The sequence below is a fragment of the Phyllostomus discolor genome, chromosome 14, assembly GCF_004126475.2.
Source record: "Phyllostomus discolor isolate MPI-MPIP mPhyDis1 chromosome 14, mPhyDis1.pri.v3, whole genome shotgun sequence".
Taxonomy (NCBI): domain Eukaryota; kingdom Metazoa; phylum Chordata; class Mammalia; order Chiroptera; family Phyllostomidae; genus Phyllostomus; species Phyllostomus discolor.
Window position 1 is genome coordinate 39,640,155 of NC_040916.2, and position 19,048 is coordinate 39,659,202.

The following is a 19,048-nucleotide window of genomic DNA, read 5'->3' on the forward strand; positions in this document are numbered from 1 at the left end:
TCAGTCAGAGCTCTTTACCAAATGGATTTCTGTTATTTAAAATTCCAAGGCTGAAGATCTTCAGGTCACCCCGTCCAACCAGACTGAATCCTTTACTGTGTCCCTGCCTTAGTCTGCTCTGCTGCCATAACCAAATACCACTGTCCTGTCTTATAAGGAAAAAAATGACTTAGCCCATTAAAAAAAAACACAAAACCACCAGACATTCTTTTGGCTAATCAAGGATAAAAGCCCACAGATAAGGTTGTTCAATTGCTCTACCATTTGACATTCTATGTTGCTTCCAATATATAATTAATGTGGAAATTCCCCTAACATAAGAAGGTCTCAATTTATAACTTGGAGATACAACATTAATTTCTAATTTATGTCTAGGATGACTATGTACTTTAAGTGGATAGGTATTGTGGAAAGAAAAGGAGAAAGTAGTGTAGTGAACTTAATTGCTATGTACATACTTATCAAGAAAGGTTCTTTGGATACATGGACAAAAACTACAGGGATGTGTGGAAATGGGAGGGAAGTGGCGAGGGCTGGGGGGTGGGCTGGGATGGGAGTAAAAGACAGAAAACTGTACTTGAACAACAATTAAAAGAAAAGAAAAGAAAAGAAAACAAAAGAAAGGTTCTTTGTAAAAAGACAAGTCTGTGATCACACATGTGTACAATATAAGACCATTTTCATCAAATTCAATAATGTTCTTTGCTGTACCCAAACATCGTATATGAATTTTGTAATATCATGGGTTTGCTCACAGAAATTCAATGCAAATCAAAGAAACTTCAAAAGAACTTTAAGCAGAAAAACGGTTTTCACTCTAACATCAAAGAGGAAGAGGAAGGGGTAGACAACAGGCTTGTGTCTTCCACCACAAGCTCTGGCAAAGTGGCAAGACTCCTCTTTTAAGACTTCTTGTTTCTTTGATGACGATGTCTCATTTAAGAACTGTGCATTTTAGGCACCTCCCCCCCCACACTACGTTTTCTTATAGATCCAGGAGGGCATGGAACTAATTCAAGAAGAACATCAGCTTACTAATAACATTGTGGCTGCTCTTCAAAAATATACCATTCTTTTAGAGGAAACAAAGAAATTTGCATGTGGTTCATTACTGACATAACATAATGTGTAACTAATTATGTTAGAAAATAACAGCATAATTTAAAAGTTAAATAGTTATTTGAAAGAAAACAAACATTTTATTAGTTTTATTTCTTTTCCTTGGTTAGCTGCAGGAATATGCAAATCCTGAACTGAGCTTTTTGTGACTCTCAGAGGCAGCAGCCTACACATACAGGGGTTACTGGGTTTTACCAGACACTCCCAGGTAACCTATTTTTGGAAAAAAATTAAAGTTAACAATTTTTTTAAAAATATTTTATTTATTTTTATTTAATTTTAGAGAGGGAAGGGAGGGAGACAGAGAGAGAGAGAAACATCAATGTGCGGTTGCTGGGGGTTATGGCCTGCAACCCAGGCATGTACCCTGGCTGGGAATCGAACCTGGGACACTTTGGTTCCCAGCCCGTGCTCAATCCACTGAGCTACGCCAGCCAGGGCTTAAGTTAACAATTTTTAAAAAGTTCCTTGCTTTAAAGGAAGGGGACGTTTTAGGAAAGCAAAAACCTCTATTTTCCCTTCAACACTGCTTCTAAATGCAAGAAACATGTTTATTTTGTCTGCTTTAATCAAACAGGTGTGTAAAACTATAAATATTTTAAACTATTAGTCAAATGATTTCAAAAACTTATGCTTAAGGTAACCAATGTGATTTGTTGTGGGTTTTATTTTGTTTTTATTTTTGGAAATAAATTGCATTTTTTTAGACAAAACATGAAACACAAAATTTGCTACGCAATATAAATAAATCAAGCCTCTGTTGCCTAAAACTCAGCTATCTACTTTCATGTACAGATAACTCACTGTAAAAATAAATTCCTCAAGGCTAAAGTATATTTAATTTGCTCTTGCTATAGGGAAGTATTATTATCCATTTCTGACAGAAGTGCCCCAAAACATTGCTGTGTGGAATCAGAAATTTTATTTAGATTTGAAGTTACATATCGTGATTATTCTAAGGGAACATTTGAGATTTATATCATAACTACACAAATAACATAAAATGTTAAATCCTATACTTGAAAATTATCTTTTCGTTATCTATCTCAATTATGTGATTTTTTTCTTAAAGGATTTAAAAATTTGCTGAATGAAGACGAGCCTGCATACAGAAGGGATTGAAAACTGAAGTGATGTTCCTTCCTGCGCCCAACTTTATGGAGAATGCTTTTCACCAGCTTCTGAAGGTAAAAAGCCCAATGAACTCAATCTTAATGTTCCTAGTTACTATTAAATTTAGCAATGAATTTATAATATTGAGCTATTCTTATTATACTTTAATTTTACTAGTTAGGGTAGGAATAAGTACTTCATACCAGCTGTTTATAGTTTTCTGATTTATTGGTCTAGCTTTTGCTTTTTTAATTTTAATGTTTTTAAAGAATGTCATTTTATATAGCATCATGGAAAAATATTTTTGGAGGGTTTTTATATAAAATCTTTCTATAAAATGTGAACTATCTTATATTTATCTAATTTTATGCTTCAGTAATAAAAATTAGAGAGCTACCTTTCATTGGGAACATTTTCTATGTAACAGAGTTTAGAGAGATTGATTTTACTATCTATATAAAGATTTTTTAAAAATCAGAATTTATATTTTTCCCTTTTACTAGGTACTGTGAGATTATCATATTCAGATCATTGACTGAATTGTGACAACCCTGGTGGTGATGGAAGTGTTGTTTATTCTGTGGAAACATTTTGTAACAAAGACTGTCCTTCTACTACGCCGACTGGTAATCCAACATACAATGCAAAATACTTATTAGATAGAAAAAGATTGGTCAGATATAACGTTTTATTTTTTTAATTCTTTGGAAAAATGATAATGGCAATACATGTGAGTCTGCACAATGTTCTGATGAAACTACATTTGATATTAATCTTAGGTATTACTGAAGAATTGTTTTACTTCTATGGAAGAATGAGTGAGCTTAATACTACTAATGCTGAATATGCTCTGCTTGCAGCAACTACTGTGTTTTTTTTTCAGGTAAAAAGCATTCAGCAGTAAAAATCTGGATTGAGCTTGGTAATGAAATTATGAAGGTTGTGGTTATTATATTATTCATTGATGAAAGTCAATCTTGTTTCATCAAAATTGTCCTCTCTGTAAGAGTAGTCCCTTCAGCTTACAAACATGCTGCAGTTTCTTGCCACTTAAAAAATATCTTCTTGACCTCATGTCCCCCTTTCAGCTAGTCTCCCGTTTCTCCATTCTGTGTTACAGAAAAAAAAATTTTTTTTAGAGTTGTCTACACTCCTGCCTCCATTTCTCTCCTCTCATTCACTCCCGAACTCTTCTCATTACAATCAGATTTTGGCTCCTTCTTTCTACCCACCTGTAACTTTTTATTTTATTTTATTTTTATTTTTAATTTAAATTTTGTTGTTCAAGTACAGTTTTCTGCCCTTTACTCCCATCTCATCCCCTGTAACTTTTGAAGATCTTAAGTGATTGGCATTGCTGGTGCTACTGGTTATATCTCAGTCCTCATCTTTTTTTTTTTAATTGTTGTTCAAGTACAGTTGTCTCCATTTTTTCATCTGATTCGACCCATCAGCTACATTTAACAGGGCAGGGAACTAACTCCCTCTTTGTTAGAACTAATACTTAACTTCATTACTTGGCTTCAGTTGATCACTCCCTCTTTGACATGCTCCCCCCACCCCCCGCCTCCACTTGATTTACAGAGCATCACTCTCTTGATTTTCTTCCTTAGTAGCTGCTCTTTTGGCCTCCTTTGTTAATTCATCCTCATCTCCCACACTGATAAATGTTAAGAGTGTCCCAGGGCTCAGTTCTTCTTTCTTTTATACTCACTTCCTTTGAAATTTCATCCTATCTCATGGCTTTAGCTGCTGTCTATATGCTGACAATGCCCAAACTTAAATACCAGCCTGGAGTGCTTCCTTTAACTCCATTAAAATGCCTGTTCAAGATTTCAACTTGTATGTCTAACAGGCATTTCAAATCTAATGTGTCCAAAGGTCAACTCTTGCTGTCCTCTCTGATCCTCCTATATCTTCCTCATCTCTACTCAATGGCATCTGCACCCTCCAAGATGCATAAGCCAAAATTCTTGAGGTCATCCTTCACTTCTATCTTTTTCTTATACCTCTATCAAATGGGCAACACATCCTATTGGCTCTAGCCTCAAAATATATCCAGAACTGTTACTCTGTCTCTGCTACCCAAACCAAAACTACTATCCTAACCTGCTTTTTTATTCCTGCCCTTGACTCCCAAGGTGCATTCTCTCTCCAGTAACCAGAGTGGTTCTTTGAAAACAAGCAAGGTCATGCCATTCCTCTGCTCATAACCCTTCGCAGGGGTGTCCAACCTTTTGGCATCTCTGGGCCACATGGGAAGAAGAGTTGTCTTCTTCCACACGTTAAATACATCACGACATGTCATCACAAATAAAAAAAATCTCACAATGTTTTAAGTAAATTTATGATTTTGTATTGGGCCTCATTCATAGCCATCCTGGGACACATGTGGCCATGGGCCACAGGCTGGACACCCCTGCAATGGTTTTCTATTTTACACAGATTAAAGCCAATATTCCTTCCACCATTGCCTACTATCATCTCTGTTGCTTTTGGTGCATAATTTCCTTGAAAAGTGCATCAGGTTGCTGTCACAGGTTCTCTACTTGACGAATCTTAGGAAGCTCTTTTCCTAGAGAGCTACATGGTTCCCTCCTTTTACCATCTTGGATCTCTGTCCAATGTCACTTACTTCTGATTATCTTTTTTAAAATAGCTACTTCCCCTCTACCCTATATTCTTATTCCCTTTCATTTTTGTATAATATTTATCACTGTTATATTTTTATTTTAAAAATTGTGTACATGTCTCTTTTCTCCCCTAATCCTCCCAGAATATGAACATAAGCTCAGTGGGGGCAGAAGATTTTGTCATGCTCACTGCTGTATGTCCAACGCAATGATGGGGTGAATGAATGCAGCCTAACTGTTAAGAAATACTCTTCGTAGAGGATTATGAAGATTAAGTAAGATACTGCATAGATAGTTGCAAGTTACTTAGCATAGTATCTGGCACAATATTAAGGATCCAGTAACTATTTGCTATTTTTATTATGTAAAACTGTATTGTTTTAAATTCACTATCTTCTACCATTTTCTAGTATTCATTAAGATACACATAATGATGGACTCTGGCTGGCATAGTTCAGTGGATTGAGCTCGGACTGTGAACCAAAGTGTCGCAAGTTCCATTCCCAGTCAGGCCACATACCTGGGTTGCAGGCCACGGCCCCCAGCAACCACACGATGTTTCTCTCTCTCTCTTTCTCCCTCCCTTCCCTCTCTAAAAATAAAAATAAAAATAAATAAAATCTTAAAAAAAAGATACATGATGTTTTTCAGATCGTCCATGCCTTAAAAATAAGCAATGTGTGGAAAATTTACAGGAACCAATTTTACAAATTTTGTACACACATTCAAAAATTCATCATCCAGAAGACCTAGGGCATTTTGCTTGTCTCCCAGGGAGGCTCACTGAACTGAGGACACTCAATCACAGCCATTCAGAAAAGCCATTTGGAAAACAAAGGACCCCAAATTGGCTAGTTTTCTCTCTGAGAAGTGGAATCTGTATTCACATTGCTGAAACTTTAGAATATTGTTGTTTGTTTCAAAATTCCCAAATCTGTATTGTCTACTGTGTCATTGTAGGATGACTGATTTGAAAAACAAGAACAGCATTGCTATGGTACCAGTGTTTCCTTAGCAACCATACAATGGACATCATCAGGGCCCATCCAATTGTGTGGAATACAGGACTACCACTAGAGGGACATCCAGGATTTCAAGATCTGACTCTTTAAAGAAGCAATGGTTGTTACTGCTTGTTTCCTTCCAAACAGAATAATGCTGAGTAGAGTTCTTACCTGAAAAAAACACTTTTTTCATTTAGTATAAATTTGAATGAAAATATATGGATTTCTTATAGACATGAGAAAGACTATGTATTGGAAACAATGTAATAAGGGTAAAGGTAGTTTGTGAACCTCATTAATGCCCAATTTAACCAATATTTTAAAACCATTTCTGTTATAGTATTGAATACTTAAAGAGGAAAACAGATATGTTCAACTCTTACCTTTTCTTAATGCCTTTGAAAAAGAGATCTTTCATAAGCCCAAATTTAAAACTTTGTGATTGCAAGATACTGGAAAAAATTAAAGTGAAAAATCACTAAAACATTTTAATATATATTGAGAAATATAGCACAATTTACTGCTCATTCTGATAGAAAAATATTTTTACATTTTTTTTGCCAACACCTTGTGTAGAAAAAATGAAGTTCTTAAAATCTTTCCACACATACTTTCATTCTTGTGAGGGTGAAAAAGATGGTTAAACGTTAAAAATAAATTTCATGTGAAAGTGAGAAAGTCTGTCGTGGCACTATTGTTTTACCTCCAGGGCTACCTTGCACATGCATATTCTTGGTGTCATTTCTTGGAGGGAGTGTTTTATGTTATTTAGGGTACCTAGACTCAGTTTTCTTAAAGTGTAAAATGAGTAACACTTGATCATCCTTTCCAGCTCAAAATTTTTGTAATTATAGCAGAAATTAGTATGTCTGACAGGTTAAATTTATACAAAACAAAATGGGTTATTTAAAAATATTACTAAGGTCCTTTACTAAAGCATCAATTATATTCATGGAGACCATTAGGAAACACAGTCAGTATGTTCAAAACGAAACTCATCTTATGGCTCAAATGTGGTACTTAGCACCACAATATTTATTATATTTAGCCTCCCAAGCCTTGAAACCAGGCAGTCACCTTAAACTCTCTCGCTGCTCACTATTAAAAAATCATCAGATCCTATTCATTTTAGTTCCCATCTTTCATATTTGATATCTCTTCCTCACCTCCATTACCACCATCTTAGCTCAGGTCCTCATACCTCACCCAGCGTATTGAAACTGGATCTGTAACTCCAGTCTCATGAGCCATTTTCATACCACAAATTTTTGCCTGAATTTGCTCATGACTCCCTTTTTGCTCAAAATTTTTCAAGATTCCCATCTCTGGGTGCTAAAATCCGAGTCTTTGCAAGGTCTTCATATGTCTCTTGCCATTTCCCACTTCGTCCTCACCACCTACACCACGCTTCCTGGGCCCACTCACTCTTGGACCACTCCACCCACTCTCACAATGCCAGCGCCCGTGCCTCCCTTCCTTCTGCCAGGAATCTGCTTTCCCTGCTTCCCTGTCTACCCAACTCTCCGTTCACCCTTTTATTCTCCCTGGAAGCAGTAATGGAAGCGTAGCTCACCACGAAGCCTCCCCTGACCCCGCAAACCACTGTGAGTGCCACTTTCCCTAGGTCCTAAGGACTCCTTAAAAATTATCACCTCTAAATGGTGACCTCTGGTTGTAACTGTTTGCATATGTGTCCTTCCTAAAACTGAGCTCTTGGAATACAGAAGTGGATTTTTCCTGCTCAGCTCCCATCTATCACGGCACCTGAGAGTCTCCCTAGCATTCTTCGACAGCAGCAGAGGCTTAAAGAATGTACAATATAAACAGCAACAGAACCCGGGATGGAATTGTTACTATCAAGGAGAAATCTCGCGAGATGCTGGCCTCGTGATCACAGCACACTCACGTGGCTGACCGTTACGGACGGTTATTTAGCCGTTAGCCAGCTGCCCGCCCCTCCCCACGGTGTCCTGCTGGTCACGCAGGTGGGGAGGTTTCCCGCCTTTTCCGAGGTTCGGAGGCTCTCGTGGGTTCTTTTTGCGTCCCTCCTAGGTGGCAGTGGAGGCTCTCGTGGACTTTAAAGGTATCACGGGGCAGGTGTACCGGGTTCTTTGTGCAGTGCGGAACCGGAGCTGGGCCTGGTTTTGATGCTCTGCCTCGCTCCCAAAGGCGGCCTTCTGGGTGCTGGGCCGAGCGCCTAGGGCAGCTGCTCCCCGCAGGGCGATGCCCTGGAACCGGGCTGGTGAATGCGGGCTCGGGCTTTCTTTACTGGCGGTCACAGCGTGATGCCACGTTCGAGTTTCTGGCCCATCTCCGTCGCCAGTGCGGCCACGGGTGGGGGAGGGGCCGTGGGAGAAATGGGGGTGCTTCCGCTGGGACCACCTAGGCCGCAGGCGACGCTGTGGCTGACACTCGAGCAAAGGTTGCGTCTATTCTTTCAAATGGCCATCGAGCATACAAATGTCACCATTTAGAATAAAGGAAAATGGTGTATTAATGAAGCAATGCAAAATACTCCCCTCCTGCCCCCTTTGGGGCTGTAGGTGGTCCGACTGCACGGAGACATGGAAAAGCAGAAGCCCTTCACGTTGTTTGTCCCGCCGAGACTCGGCAGCAGCCAGGTGTCTGCCGTGAAACCACAGGCCTTGGGCGGAGAGTCTAATTTCTTCAAGGTAAATTTGCACTGCAATCTTGAATTTGACTGTAATTAACTTTAGGCAATGGAGGCCAAATATGCTTTCGTAATGGTGATATTTTTATAAGTATTTCTTTTGGGTGAGGGTGGTCTGATTTACCCCAGAATAGCATCGTTCGAACGAAGAGTGAGCGTTCCTAATGTGCGTGGGCATCACTCAGAAAACTCATCGCTGCGGTGTTAGGACGCCCCAGACAGGATGGAACCTGCACATTTGAACTCTTCCTCTTTCCTTAATTGATTAGGGGCAACGTATAGGACATATACCATGATACAATAAAGTATAAGTTAGGAGAGTATCAAGGAGAGAAGGAAAATTAAGAACACTGGGATAAATATTTTGACATACTAGTAAAATTATTAGGGTGTGACTGAGCTTCCTGGTCAACAGGATAAAAAGGGAAACTCATTTATATAATAGAGTTTCTCAAGTGAAACAGAGGTTTTTTTTTACTAAATTACTTAAAAGTTTTCTTAGGTTGAACTTTATAATGGAAATGGAATGAAACAATGAATATTTAAATTTTTATCTGCTGTAGGAAAGTTCTTATGTCTCTATAGCCAAAAATGTAATATTAAAATGCTGTATAGCAAAGATAATTCTCAATATATCAAGGGATAGATTATAGTGAAGTTGAAGACATCTAATATCCTGTGCTACTAGTTAAAATTACTAATGTTATTAGTAATAACATGTATTGCATAATTGATAAGTTAGCTTCATCTTATACACGGAAATACTAATTGCATTTTTTGCTTTGTTTTCATAGCAGAAGCATTTGATATTTTAAATAATATATATATGTTAAACAATTTACAACTATAGGCACTTCTTTAAGTAGATGTACCATAGTTTGCTGTGTATAATGCACACTTTTTTGTCCAAACTCTTAAGGGAAAAGTAAGGATGTGCATTATACACACATAGTACTAATTCCATAAATATTTTTAATTCTTTTATTTATGCTTATGCATTAAAAGTGTAACTCTAGAAAGCAATAACAATATCATATGCAAAATAACACCCTGAAATACAATAGTTGATTTTGTTTCTAAATATAAATGAATAAAAATTGAATTAAAAAATTAGATTAAATTTTTTTTCCTGAAAATTTGGGCCAAAAACATCATATGTGTTATATACAACAAAATAGGGTATACTACATATGTAATTACATATTACACTGCTTGTTATCAGAGTGGTATGGGGCACTATGTTTAAGAACTTCTTTGTGTTTCTAGAGCTTCAGCAAAGATATTGAAGATGATACTGGTTTTCCATTTGCAATGACTAATCTCTCTAAAAAAGGGGAAAACGTTGATTCAGGTAGGAGATTGGAAAAGTAATATATCACCTTACAATGAAGCATTTTTAAAATACACATTGGTAGATATTGAAAATATAACAAATACTACACTGATAGCCTTGACATTAAAGCTAGATATAATACTAAATATAAAAAATAAGATGTTGGCATATTTAATACCAATTGTCTTTTATCTTGCAGGTGCTACTTTACAAAAAGTTAACTTTTTGCCCATGCTTGAACAGGTCAGTTAAATGTAGTGCCTACAGATATAATCTGTTTAGGTATCGAATTTCTTCCTTGAAAAGGGAAAAAAAATCTGTAGTAGTTGGATTACTAGTCTTTACTATTTAATTGTTACTATTTAGAAACTCTGTTCAGAAATATTTTCTTACAGGAAACATATTTTTGTTTTTTAGGTTGATAATTCTGACAGTTGTCACTACCAGGAAGGACTAAAAGACTCTGATTTTGAGGTCAGAAGATTTTTCATCCACATGAAATTTCTTGTAATTAGAATATCATTTATTATTACTTGTATATATTTTTCTTTTGAAGCTTCAAAAGAAATATTTGGTTTATGTTCTAAAGTATGCCCTTCGTTTTTTTTCTTTTTGTATTTCTTTTAAAATTGCCAAAACACTAGGTTTCTGTATTTTCCTGGGTTATAATGGCATCTGTTTTTTAGGGGAAATTTTATTTTAAACCATAGAAATCAAGAATAGAAAAGAGGAGATGGATACAAAATGTGAAAAGACTGAGAATCAAGCTACTATTTTACAATCTTTTTATTACCTGATGTGATTGTTTGGCTGGTTTATTGTCTAAGAACTTTGTAGGACATACAATACTTTCAATTTTAGTTGTAAAAAATGTTCTTACAAATGGCACGTAGATGTCTTTAAAATGAAGAGAAATTCCACAGCCAAAGAAAGTGCTATCTGCTTGTTGCTGTGGTTATGGTATCACAGAATTTAAAAATATGGAACTTATTTATATATTTTGATGACAAAGAGCATCTGTGGGCAGAGATCAGTGTCACTTTTTGAAAAATAAACCCTGGTATTTACCTTATAATGTGGAAATGGATAATGCAGGAAACCCAAGTGAAATTTCAGGTTAAATGAAAGTTAGATCTTGTGTTCACCCTTATTTACCTTGTCATTATAAAACTTCATGCCCTGTAGTTAATCCTCAAACTATTTATATAACCAAAATGTTTCAAGGCCATTGTTAGGATTTATAGATTTCTTGTAGAGTGATTTATTTTAGTTTTTAACTAGTCCGATTCTCTCATCGACTAAAACATTTCTAACTTGTGGCTTAGGTATATTTTGAAGTTACTTGGTTGTATTCAGCAAGGTATAACTTAGTCAAATGATCAGTAACTTTAGTGTAGTAGCTAGGACTGCCTTAATAATACAAAAAAGTTAATGTAGCTTTATGCATGCTATTAGGGCATAAATTGAGAGAATTGGTCTCAACTATTAAGATGCTATTATTCATGGATATTTTCAATAGATAGAAATAGTTTGGTTATACTAAAATTTTGAACAATTAACAATCTTTGAAAACCTGTTTTAATAGAATTCAGAGCCAATGAGCAGACTATATTCAAAACTGTATAAGGAGGCTGAAAAGATTAAGAAGTGGAAAGTGAACGTAGAATCTGAACTGAAGCAGAAAGAAAATAAGTTGCAAGAAAACAGAAAGATAATTGAAGCTCAGAGGAAAGCCATTCAGGAACTACAGGTATAAGGAGATTTGGAGTGGAGAATGTAGTACAGTTAATCTCATCATAATACTATTTAAAGTAGAGTATTATTCCAGGGTAAGTTGCATTTATCTTGTTTCATTGATGTAGATTTTAAAGGTAGTGCTTTTTTGAAGTTTCATTGAAGTTGCATTTCAACTTTAGGATGAGCACACAGGACAAGATTACACAAAACAATGCAAATTATTAGGGAAATAATATATAGCTTTAGATGAAGATTGATTTAATGGTTCTAATTTATTTTTATTTTTATTAATTCCTATTACTGATGATGTTTTATTTGGTATAAATCTCCTGTTATATTGGAATGTGACATTTATACATAAAACTTTAGCTTTTATTTTACAGGACAGTGATAGAAAAATGTTGAGAAAATGTAACAGTGGGTTAGAACAAAAATAAAATATTTCAAAATTGTTTAGGGAAGATAACATTGCATTAATATATTGTTGGATTTTTTTGGAGATAATTCAGCAAAATTGATTTTAGGTTGATGAAAGTGAAACCCATTGTCTTATGGGAAATCCATAAGCTGTGACAAAAAAGTACTTCTTGATGTTCAAAGAGAAGAATTCTTACAGATTGTCATAGTATGTTAGCAAACAAACACTGCTTTTGCTTTGATATTTTATATAAATATCAAATGCTTTTTATAAAGCATTTGATATTTTAAACAGTATATATACATTAAGGATATACAATTATAGTCACTTCTTTAAGCAGATGTGTGTTATATATGTAATTACATATTACGCTGCTTGTTATCATACATGCTTATTTTGCTAAGCCAAATGTGATGACCTATTCTTCTGTTTTATAAATTAGTTTGAAAATGAAAAAGTAAGTTTGAAATTAGAAGAAGGAATTCAGGAAAATAAAGATTTAATAAAAGAGTAAGTAATAATTCAGTGAATTTGTTCTTTACAAATTTATTATTAAAATAATTTATAAAAATTTATTGAGCATTTCCCGTTATACATGCAGAATTCGACACGGGTGCTGCGGAGAGATGAAGACATACTGTTTTCACATTCTTGCAGTTGGCAAACTGTGGTCACTGATTGCTAATAATGTCTCCATTTAAAAAATGTCAGACAGCAGAAACCATAACTTGGTTTCAAAAAGTTACCTGATGATCCTGTATCTACAACTGCCTGTGTATATTGTCTACCTTTCTGTTTGACTATTGTTTTAGGTGCAGCACTGCAAAGTAGGGCTCAACTTAGTTCCAAGCTAATTCCCATTCTCAAGTTCCTATTTTTGCCAGTGGCCCAGTGATTCTTCCATTTAAAGTTTGGCTTAAAACTTTAGTATCATCTTTGACTTTTCCTTTCCTTTGTTCTAGGCAATAGCTAAGCCTTATTTTATACATTACCACCTCATTCAGATTATGCCATGTAGAACTTAGTAGAAAAATGTAATTGTTTCATTCATCTGCCATGAAAATGTTGAAGAGTTAGAATGTAGTGTGTGGGTCCATGTAGAGTGCTGAATTTGTTTACTCCTTACTTGCTTTAAGTTAAACATGCTAAACATGGTTCTAGCAGCCTATCACTTGTCAGTGAAGTTGCTAAGTGAAAAATACTATTACAATGGACTATTTTAGCCCAGTCAAAAGACAAACTGTAACTTCCTAGATCAAATTTAAATGCTACATTTTAATGTTTTCCTTGCCTAAATGAAGTTCGGTTATAGGGGCAAGGGAGGGAGAAGAGGGAGTTTCTAACATTGTGTGCCTAGTGTATGTTTGGTGCATACTGGTCACTTTTATACGGGTGTATGATTGCGTTCCTAAAGTATCTTACAAGGTGGATCCTGACTCACATCTCCCAAAACCCTTGGAATCTCCTAAGTGTTGAGAATGACAGTGTGTCTCTTACTATGTTAATGAGCTGACTTTTGGACCCTGAGGATGGGATTAGTTGCCAGGAGAATCATCCAGAGGATTAGAGGGTTAGAACTTCATCTTCCTCTCCCCACTATCACCTTCAGAGAGGGTTGAGGACCTGGATGTTGAATCAGTTGCCAATGACCGATGATTTAATCAATCATGACAGTGTAAGGAAGCCTCCAATAAACCCAAAGTGATAGTGTTCAGAGATCTTCCCACTTGGCGAACACTTGGAGATTTGGGGAGAAAGCATGGAAGCTCCACATCCTTTCCCCGTACCTTGCTCTAAGCATCTTTTCCATCTGACTGTTCCTGATTCATATACTTGTATGGTAAACCAGTAATCTGGTAATTAAATTGTTTCTCTGAGTTCTGGAAGCCATTCTGGAAATTAATCAAACCTAAGTAGGAGGTCTTGGGAACTCTGATGTATATAACCAGTGGGTCAGAGGTAGAGGTAACAATCTTGGCTCACCACTGGTGTCTGAACTCTAAGGAGTAGGTTGTGATTATTGAAGAGGCTGTCCTTTTTCCATTGTATATTCTTAACTCCATTGTCATCAATGTATTATTGTCCATATATGCTTGAGTTTATTACTGGGCTCTCTATTCTGTTCCACATTGATCTGTATGTCTATTTTTATGCCAATACTATATTGTTTCTTAAAAACTGACTTTAGGGGAGAAAGAGAGAGTGGGGGGAAACATTGATTTGTTGTTCCACTTATTTGTGTGTTCAGTGGTTGATTCTTTTATGTGCCTTAACTGGGGATTGATACCACAACCTTGGTGTATTGGGATGATGTTTGAATCATCCAACTTAGCTACCCAGCCAGGGTACTATACTGTTTTGACTACTATAGCTTTGCAATGTAGTCTGAAACCAGGAAGTGTGATGGATCCAGCCTTTTTCTTTCTCAAGATTGCTTTGGCTTTTCAGGGTCTTTTGTGGTTCCATATGAATTTTATGATTGATTGCTTTATTTTTGTGGAAAATGCTCTTGGGATTTTCATAGGGATTGCACTTAATCTCTAGATTGCTTTGGCTAGTATGGACATTTTAACATATTAATTCTCCTGATCCATGAGCACAGAATATTTTTCCATTTATTTCTGTCATCTTCAGTTTCTTTAATCAGTATCTTATAGTTTTCAATATATAGGTCTTTCACCTACTTTTTAAAATTTGTTACTAGGTATCTTAGTCTTTTTGATGCATTTGTAAATGGGATTGTTTTCTTAATTAGTTTATAGACATGCAGCTGAATTTTGTATATTGATTTTGTATCTTGCAACTTTACTGAGTTTATTTACTCTAACAGTTTTTTTGATGGAATCTTTAGGGTTTTCTAAGATAACATACCATCTGCTAATAGTGACAGTTTTACCTCTTCCTTTCCTATTTGAATTCCTTTTATTTCTTCTTCTTGCTTAATTGCTCTGACTAGGACTTCTAATACTACCTTGAATTAAAGTGTCAGGATTAGGCACTCCTGTCTCATTTCTGATCTTAAAGGAAAAGCTTTTCACTTGGAGCATGTATGTTTATTAAAAATGGCCTTTATAATGTTTAGGTACCATTCCCTCCGTACCCACTTTATTGAGATTTAAAATTTTTTTTTATTGTTGTTCAGTTATAGTTGTCCCATTTTCCCCCCATTACTCTCCCCTGCCCTGCCACCTCTCCCCTCCTACATTCAATCCTCCCCCCACCATGTTGTCCTTGTCCATGGGTTCTTTATACTTGTTCCTTGGTCACCCTTTCCCTTCTTTCCTCTGTTATCCCCCTCACCCCTCCCCTCTGGTCACTGTCAGTTTGTTCTTTATTTCCATGTCTCTGGTTCTATTTTGCTGGTTCTATTTCTATAGTTGTAAGTTTGTTGTCATTTTACTGTTCGTACTTTTGATCTTCTTTTTCTTAGAAAAGTCCCTTTAACATTTCATATAATAAGGGCTTGGTGATGATGAACTCATTTAACTTGACCTTATCTGGGAAGCACTTTATCTGCCCTTCCATTCTAAATGATAGCTTTGCTGGATAGAGTCATCTTGGATGTAGGTCCTTGCCTTTCATGACTTTGAATACTTCTTTCCAGCCCCTTCTGCCTGCAAGATTTCTTTTGAGAAATCAGCTCATAATCTTATGGGTACTCCTTTGTAGGTAACTGTCTCCTTTTCTCTTGCTGCTTTTAGGATTCTCTCCTTCTCTTTTATCTTGGGTAATGTAATTATGGTGTGCTTTGGTATGTGCTTCCTTGGATCCAACTTCTTTGGGACTCTCTGAGCTCCATGTACTTCCTGGGAGTCTATTTTGTTTTCCAGATTGGGGAAATTCTCCTTCATTATGTTTTCAAATAAGTTTTCAGTTTCTTGCTCTTCTTCTTCTCCTTCTGGCACCCCTGTGTTTGGATGTTGGAACATTTAAAATTGTCCTGGAGGTTCCTAAGCCTCTCCTCATTTTTTAAAATCTTGTTTCTTCCTTTTGTTCTGGCTGAATGTTTCTTTCTTCTTTCTGGTCCAAACCGTTGATCTGAGTCCTGGTTTCCTTCCTGTCAGTGTTGATTTCCTGTACATTTTCCTTTATTTCACTTTTCATAGCTTTCACTTCTTCCTCTGTGTTGCGACCATACTCAACCATTTCTGTGAGCATCCTGAATACCAGTGTTTTGAATTCTGCACAGATGCAGAGATAGGCTGGCTATCTCTTCAATGCTTAGTTGTATTTTTTTTTTTTTTGAGCTTTTATCGGTTCTTTCATTTGGGCCATGCTTTTTTGTCTTGGAGGGCCCATTACATTGTAAGGGGTGGAGCCTTAGGTGTTCACCAGGACAGAGCAACCCACTTTGCTGCGTTGTGGTGCTGTATGTGGGAGAGGGATTCAAGAGGGAACAATGCCACTTGCTCAGCTCCCAGCTGGCTTTCAGTCACTTCCTCCACTACCCACAAGCAAAATGGGCACTTCTGGTGCTGATTCCCAGGTGGGATGGTTTGTGTTCATTCTAGGACCTTGTGGGCCTTTCCAACAAACTCTCCGGTAAGGGTGGGAGTTTCTCCTACCACCACAACTGCCACAGGTTTTTTCAGCCAAAAGATTTGAGGCTTTATTTCCCCATGCTGGAACTCTGGGTTTCGTGGTCTACCTCGCTGCCCAGTTGTTCCTCCCAGTTTAACTGCACACAAATGTGGGACCATAGCTCTGCCAGCTGCTGCATTGCCTGGTCTGCCAGCTGCCACCCTGCTGGGAGTTCTCTCCACCATGGCTGCCCGTCTCTGGCTCTCCTACCAGTCTGAATGAATACTTCTTCTTTAACTCCTTGGTTGTACTTCCATGCAGTTCAATTTTCTGGCAGTTCTGGATATTTTTTTGTTTGTAAATTTGTTGTTGTCCTTCTTTTGATTGTATGAGGAGGCAAAGTGTATGCCTCCATCTTGGCCAGAAGCCCCTTTGCCCATTTTAATTGGATTGTTTGTGTTTCTGGTGTGGAGTCATGTGACTTCTCTATATATTTTGGACATCAAACCCTTATCTGAGGTATCATCAGCAAACATATTTTCCCATACAGTTGGTTACCTTTTCATATTGCTGATGTTTTCTTTAAATGTGCAGAAGCCTTTTAATTTGATGTAGTCCCATTTGTTTATTCTTTCCTTTATATCCTTTGCTCTAGGGGACAGATCAGTGAAAATATTGCTGTGGGGAACATCTAAAAATTCCCTGCCTGTGTTGTCCTCTAGGACTTTTATGGTGTCATGACTTGAATATTTAAGTCTTTTATCCATCTTCAGCTTATTTTTGTGTATGGTGTAAGTTGGTAGTCGAGTTTCATTTTTTTGCATGTAAGGTGTCCAGATCTCCCAATACCATTTGTTGAAGAGGCCGTTTTTACTCCATAGTATAGACCTACCCTCTGTGTCAAATATTAGTTGACCATAGAGACATGGGTTTATTTCTGGGCTCTCTCTTCTGTTCCATTAATCTGTATGTCTGTTCTTATGCCAGTACCAGACTGTTTTGATTACAGTGGACTTGTAGTATAATTTTATACCAGGTATTGTGATCCCTCCTACTTTGTTCTTCTTTCTCAAGATTGCTGAGACTATTTGAGGTTGTTTATGGTTCCATGTAAATTCTTGAAATATTTGTTCTATATCTGTGAAATATGTCACTGGTATTTTAATAGAGATTGCGCTGAATCTATAAATTGCTTTGGGTAGTATGGACATTTTAATGATGTTAATTTTTCCAATCCACGAACACAGTATATGCTTCCATGTATGTGTGTCTTCCTTAATTTCTTTCTTCAGTGTTCTGTAGTTTTCTGAGTACAGGTCTTTTAGCTCTTCGCTTAGGTTTATTCCTAGGGTCTTTATTTTTCTTGTTGCTATAGTAACTGGGATTTTTCTAATTTCTGTTTCTGATATTTCATTGTTGATGTACAAAAAATGCCTTCGATTTCTGCATATTGACTTTGCATCTTGCCATTCTGCCAAATTCACTTATTAGGTCAAGTAGTTTTTTGGTGGAGTCTATAGGGTTTTCTATGTACACTGTCATGTCATTTGCAAACAATTGCAGGTTTACTTCCTCCTTTCCAATTTGGATGCCTTTTATTTCTTTTTCTTGTCTGATCTCTGTGGCTAGAACTTCCAATACTATGCTGAATAGATGTGGTGAAAACAAGACACCTTTGTCCTGTTCCTGATCTTAGGGGGGAAGCTATTAGTTTTTGACCATTGAGTACGATGTTGGCTGTAGGTTTCTTGTATGTGGCCTTTATTATGTTGAGGGAAAGGCATTTTTTTAAACAATAAGTGAATATTGAATTTTGTCAGATGCTTTCTCAATATCTATTAAGGTGATCAGAGGTATTTTTGTTCACATAATGAATGGTTAGTCAGAAACTACCTATTTTATGTTTTGGAAGTAGACAGCTAGAATATTTGGGGTAATTAGTAAATGAAAAGCCCAACCCTCTCTTCTCCTTTTTTTCTTAAGGCAAATCTGGAAATGTTTACTGAAAGGTTATTGATAGCTACTTGGGTAGAAACTTGTTAAAGAATTTTTCCTTTTACTTTTAAAAGGAGCCAGCTTTGCTAGTAATACAGTCAATTGTTTTTTGGTACATATCATTTATGAACAGTATGTGATATATACAAAATATAATATTTAAGAGTTCCTTTAATAGTTGTAATAGTATGTTTCATAACTTTTGAATATGATTTTGCTTGCAATTGGATTAAATTTAGGCTCTTTCCTTTGTTACAGGAATAATGCTACAAGGCACTTATGCAATTTACTGAAAGAAACCTGTACCAGATCTGCAGAAAAGACAAAGAAATGTAAATGTCTTTCTTGTTCTATATGATTTTATCAGTTTATTATTATTTTATTGGTGGGGGTTGAGAGTGGAACAAATTGTCTTCACTCTTTAGTTTTAGGCTCTTTAAGTCAGAGATCAGATTGTGGTTTGAAGAATCTTTTAAAACATTTTTTAGATGATCTATTAAATGA

At 36.4% G+C, this 19,048-nt stretch overlaps 1 protein-coding gene across 1 annotated transcript in view; it reads left to right on the forward strand.

Annotated features, from left to right (window-relative positions):
- The first annotated feature begins 8,416 nt into the window (after positions 1-8,416).
- SYCP1 (synaptonemal complex protein 1) overlaps positions 8,417-19,048 on the forward strand; it is an 82,151-nt gene continuing 71,519 nt past the window's right edge. The window contains exons 1-7 of the mRNA XM_028503146.2: positions 8,417-8,541; positions 9,807-9,891; positions 10,073-10,116; positions 10,291-10,347; positions 11,459-11,623; positions 12,471-12,538; positions 18,803-18,876. Of these exons, the coding sequence (XP_028358947.1) occupies positions 8,434-8,541; positions 9,807-9,891; positions 10,073-10,116; positions 10,291-10,347; positions 11,459-11,623; positions 12,471-12,538; positions 18,803-18,876 (601 nt within the window). The 5' untranslated portion in view covers positions 8,417-8,433. The remainder of the gene's footprint in view (positions 8,542-9,806; positions 9,892-10,072; positions 10,117-10,290; positions 10,348-11,458; positions 11,624-12,470; positions 12,539-18,802; positions 18,877-19,048) is intronic.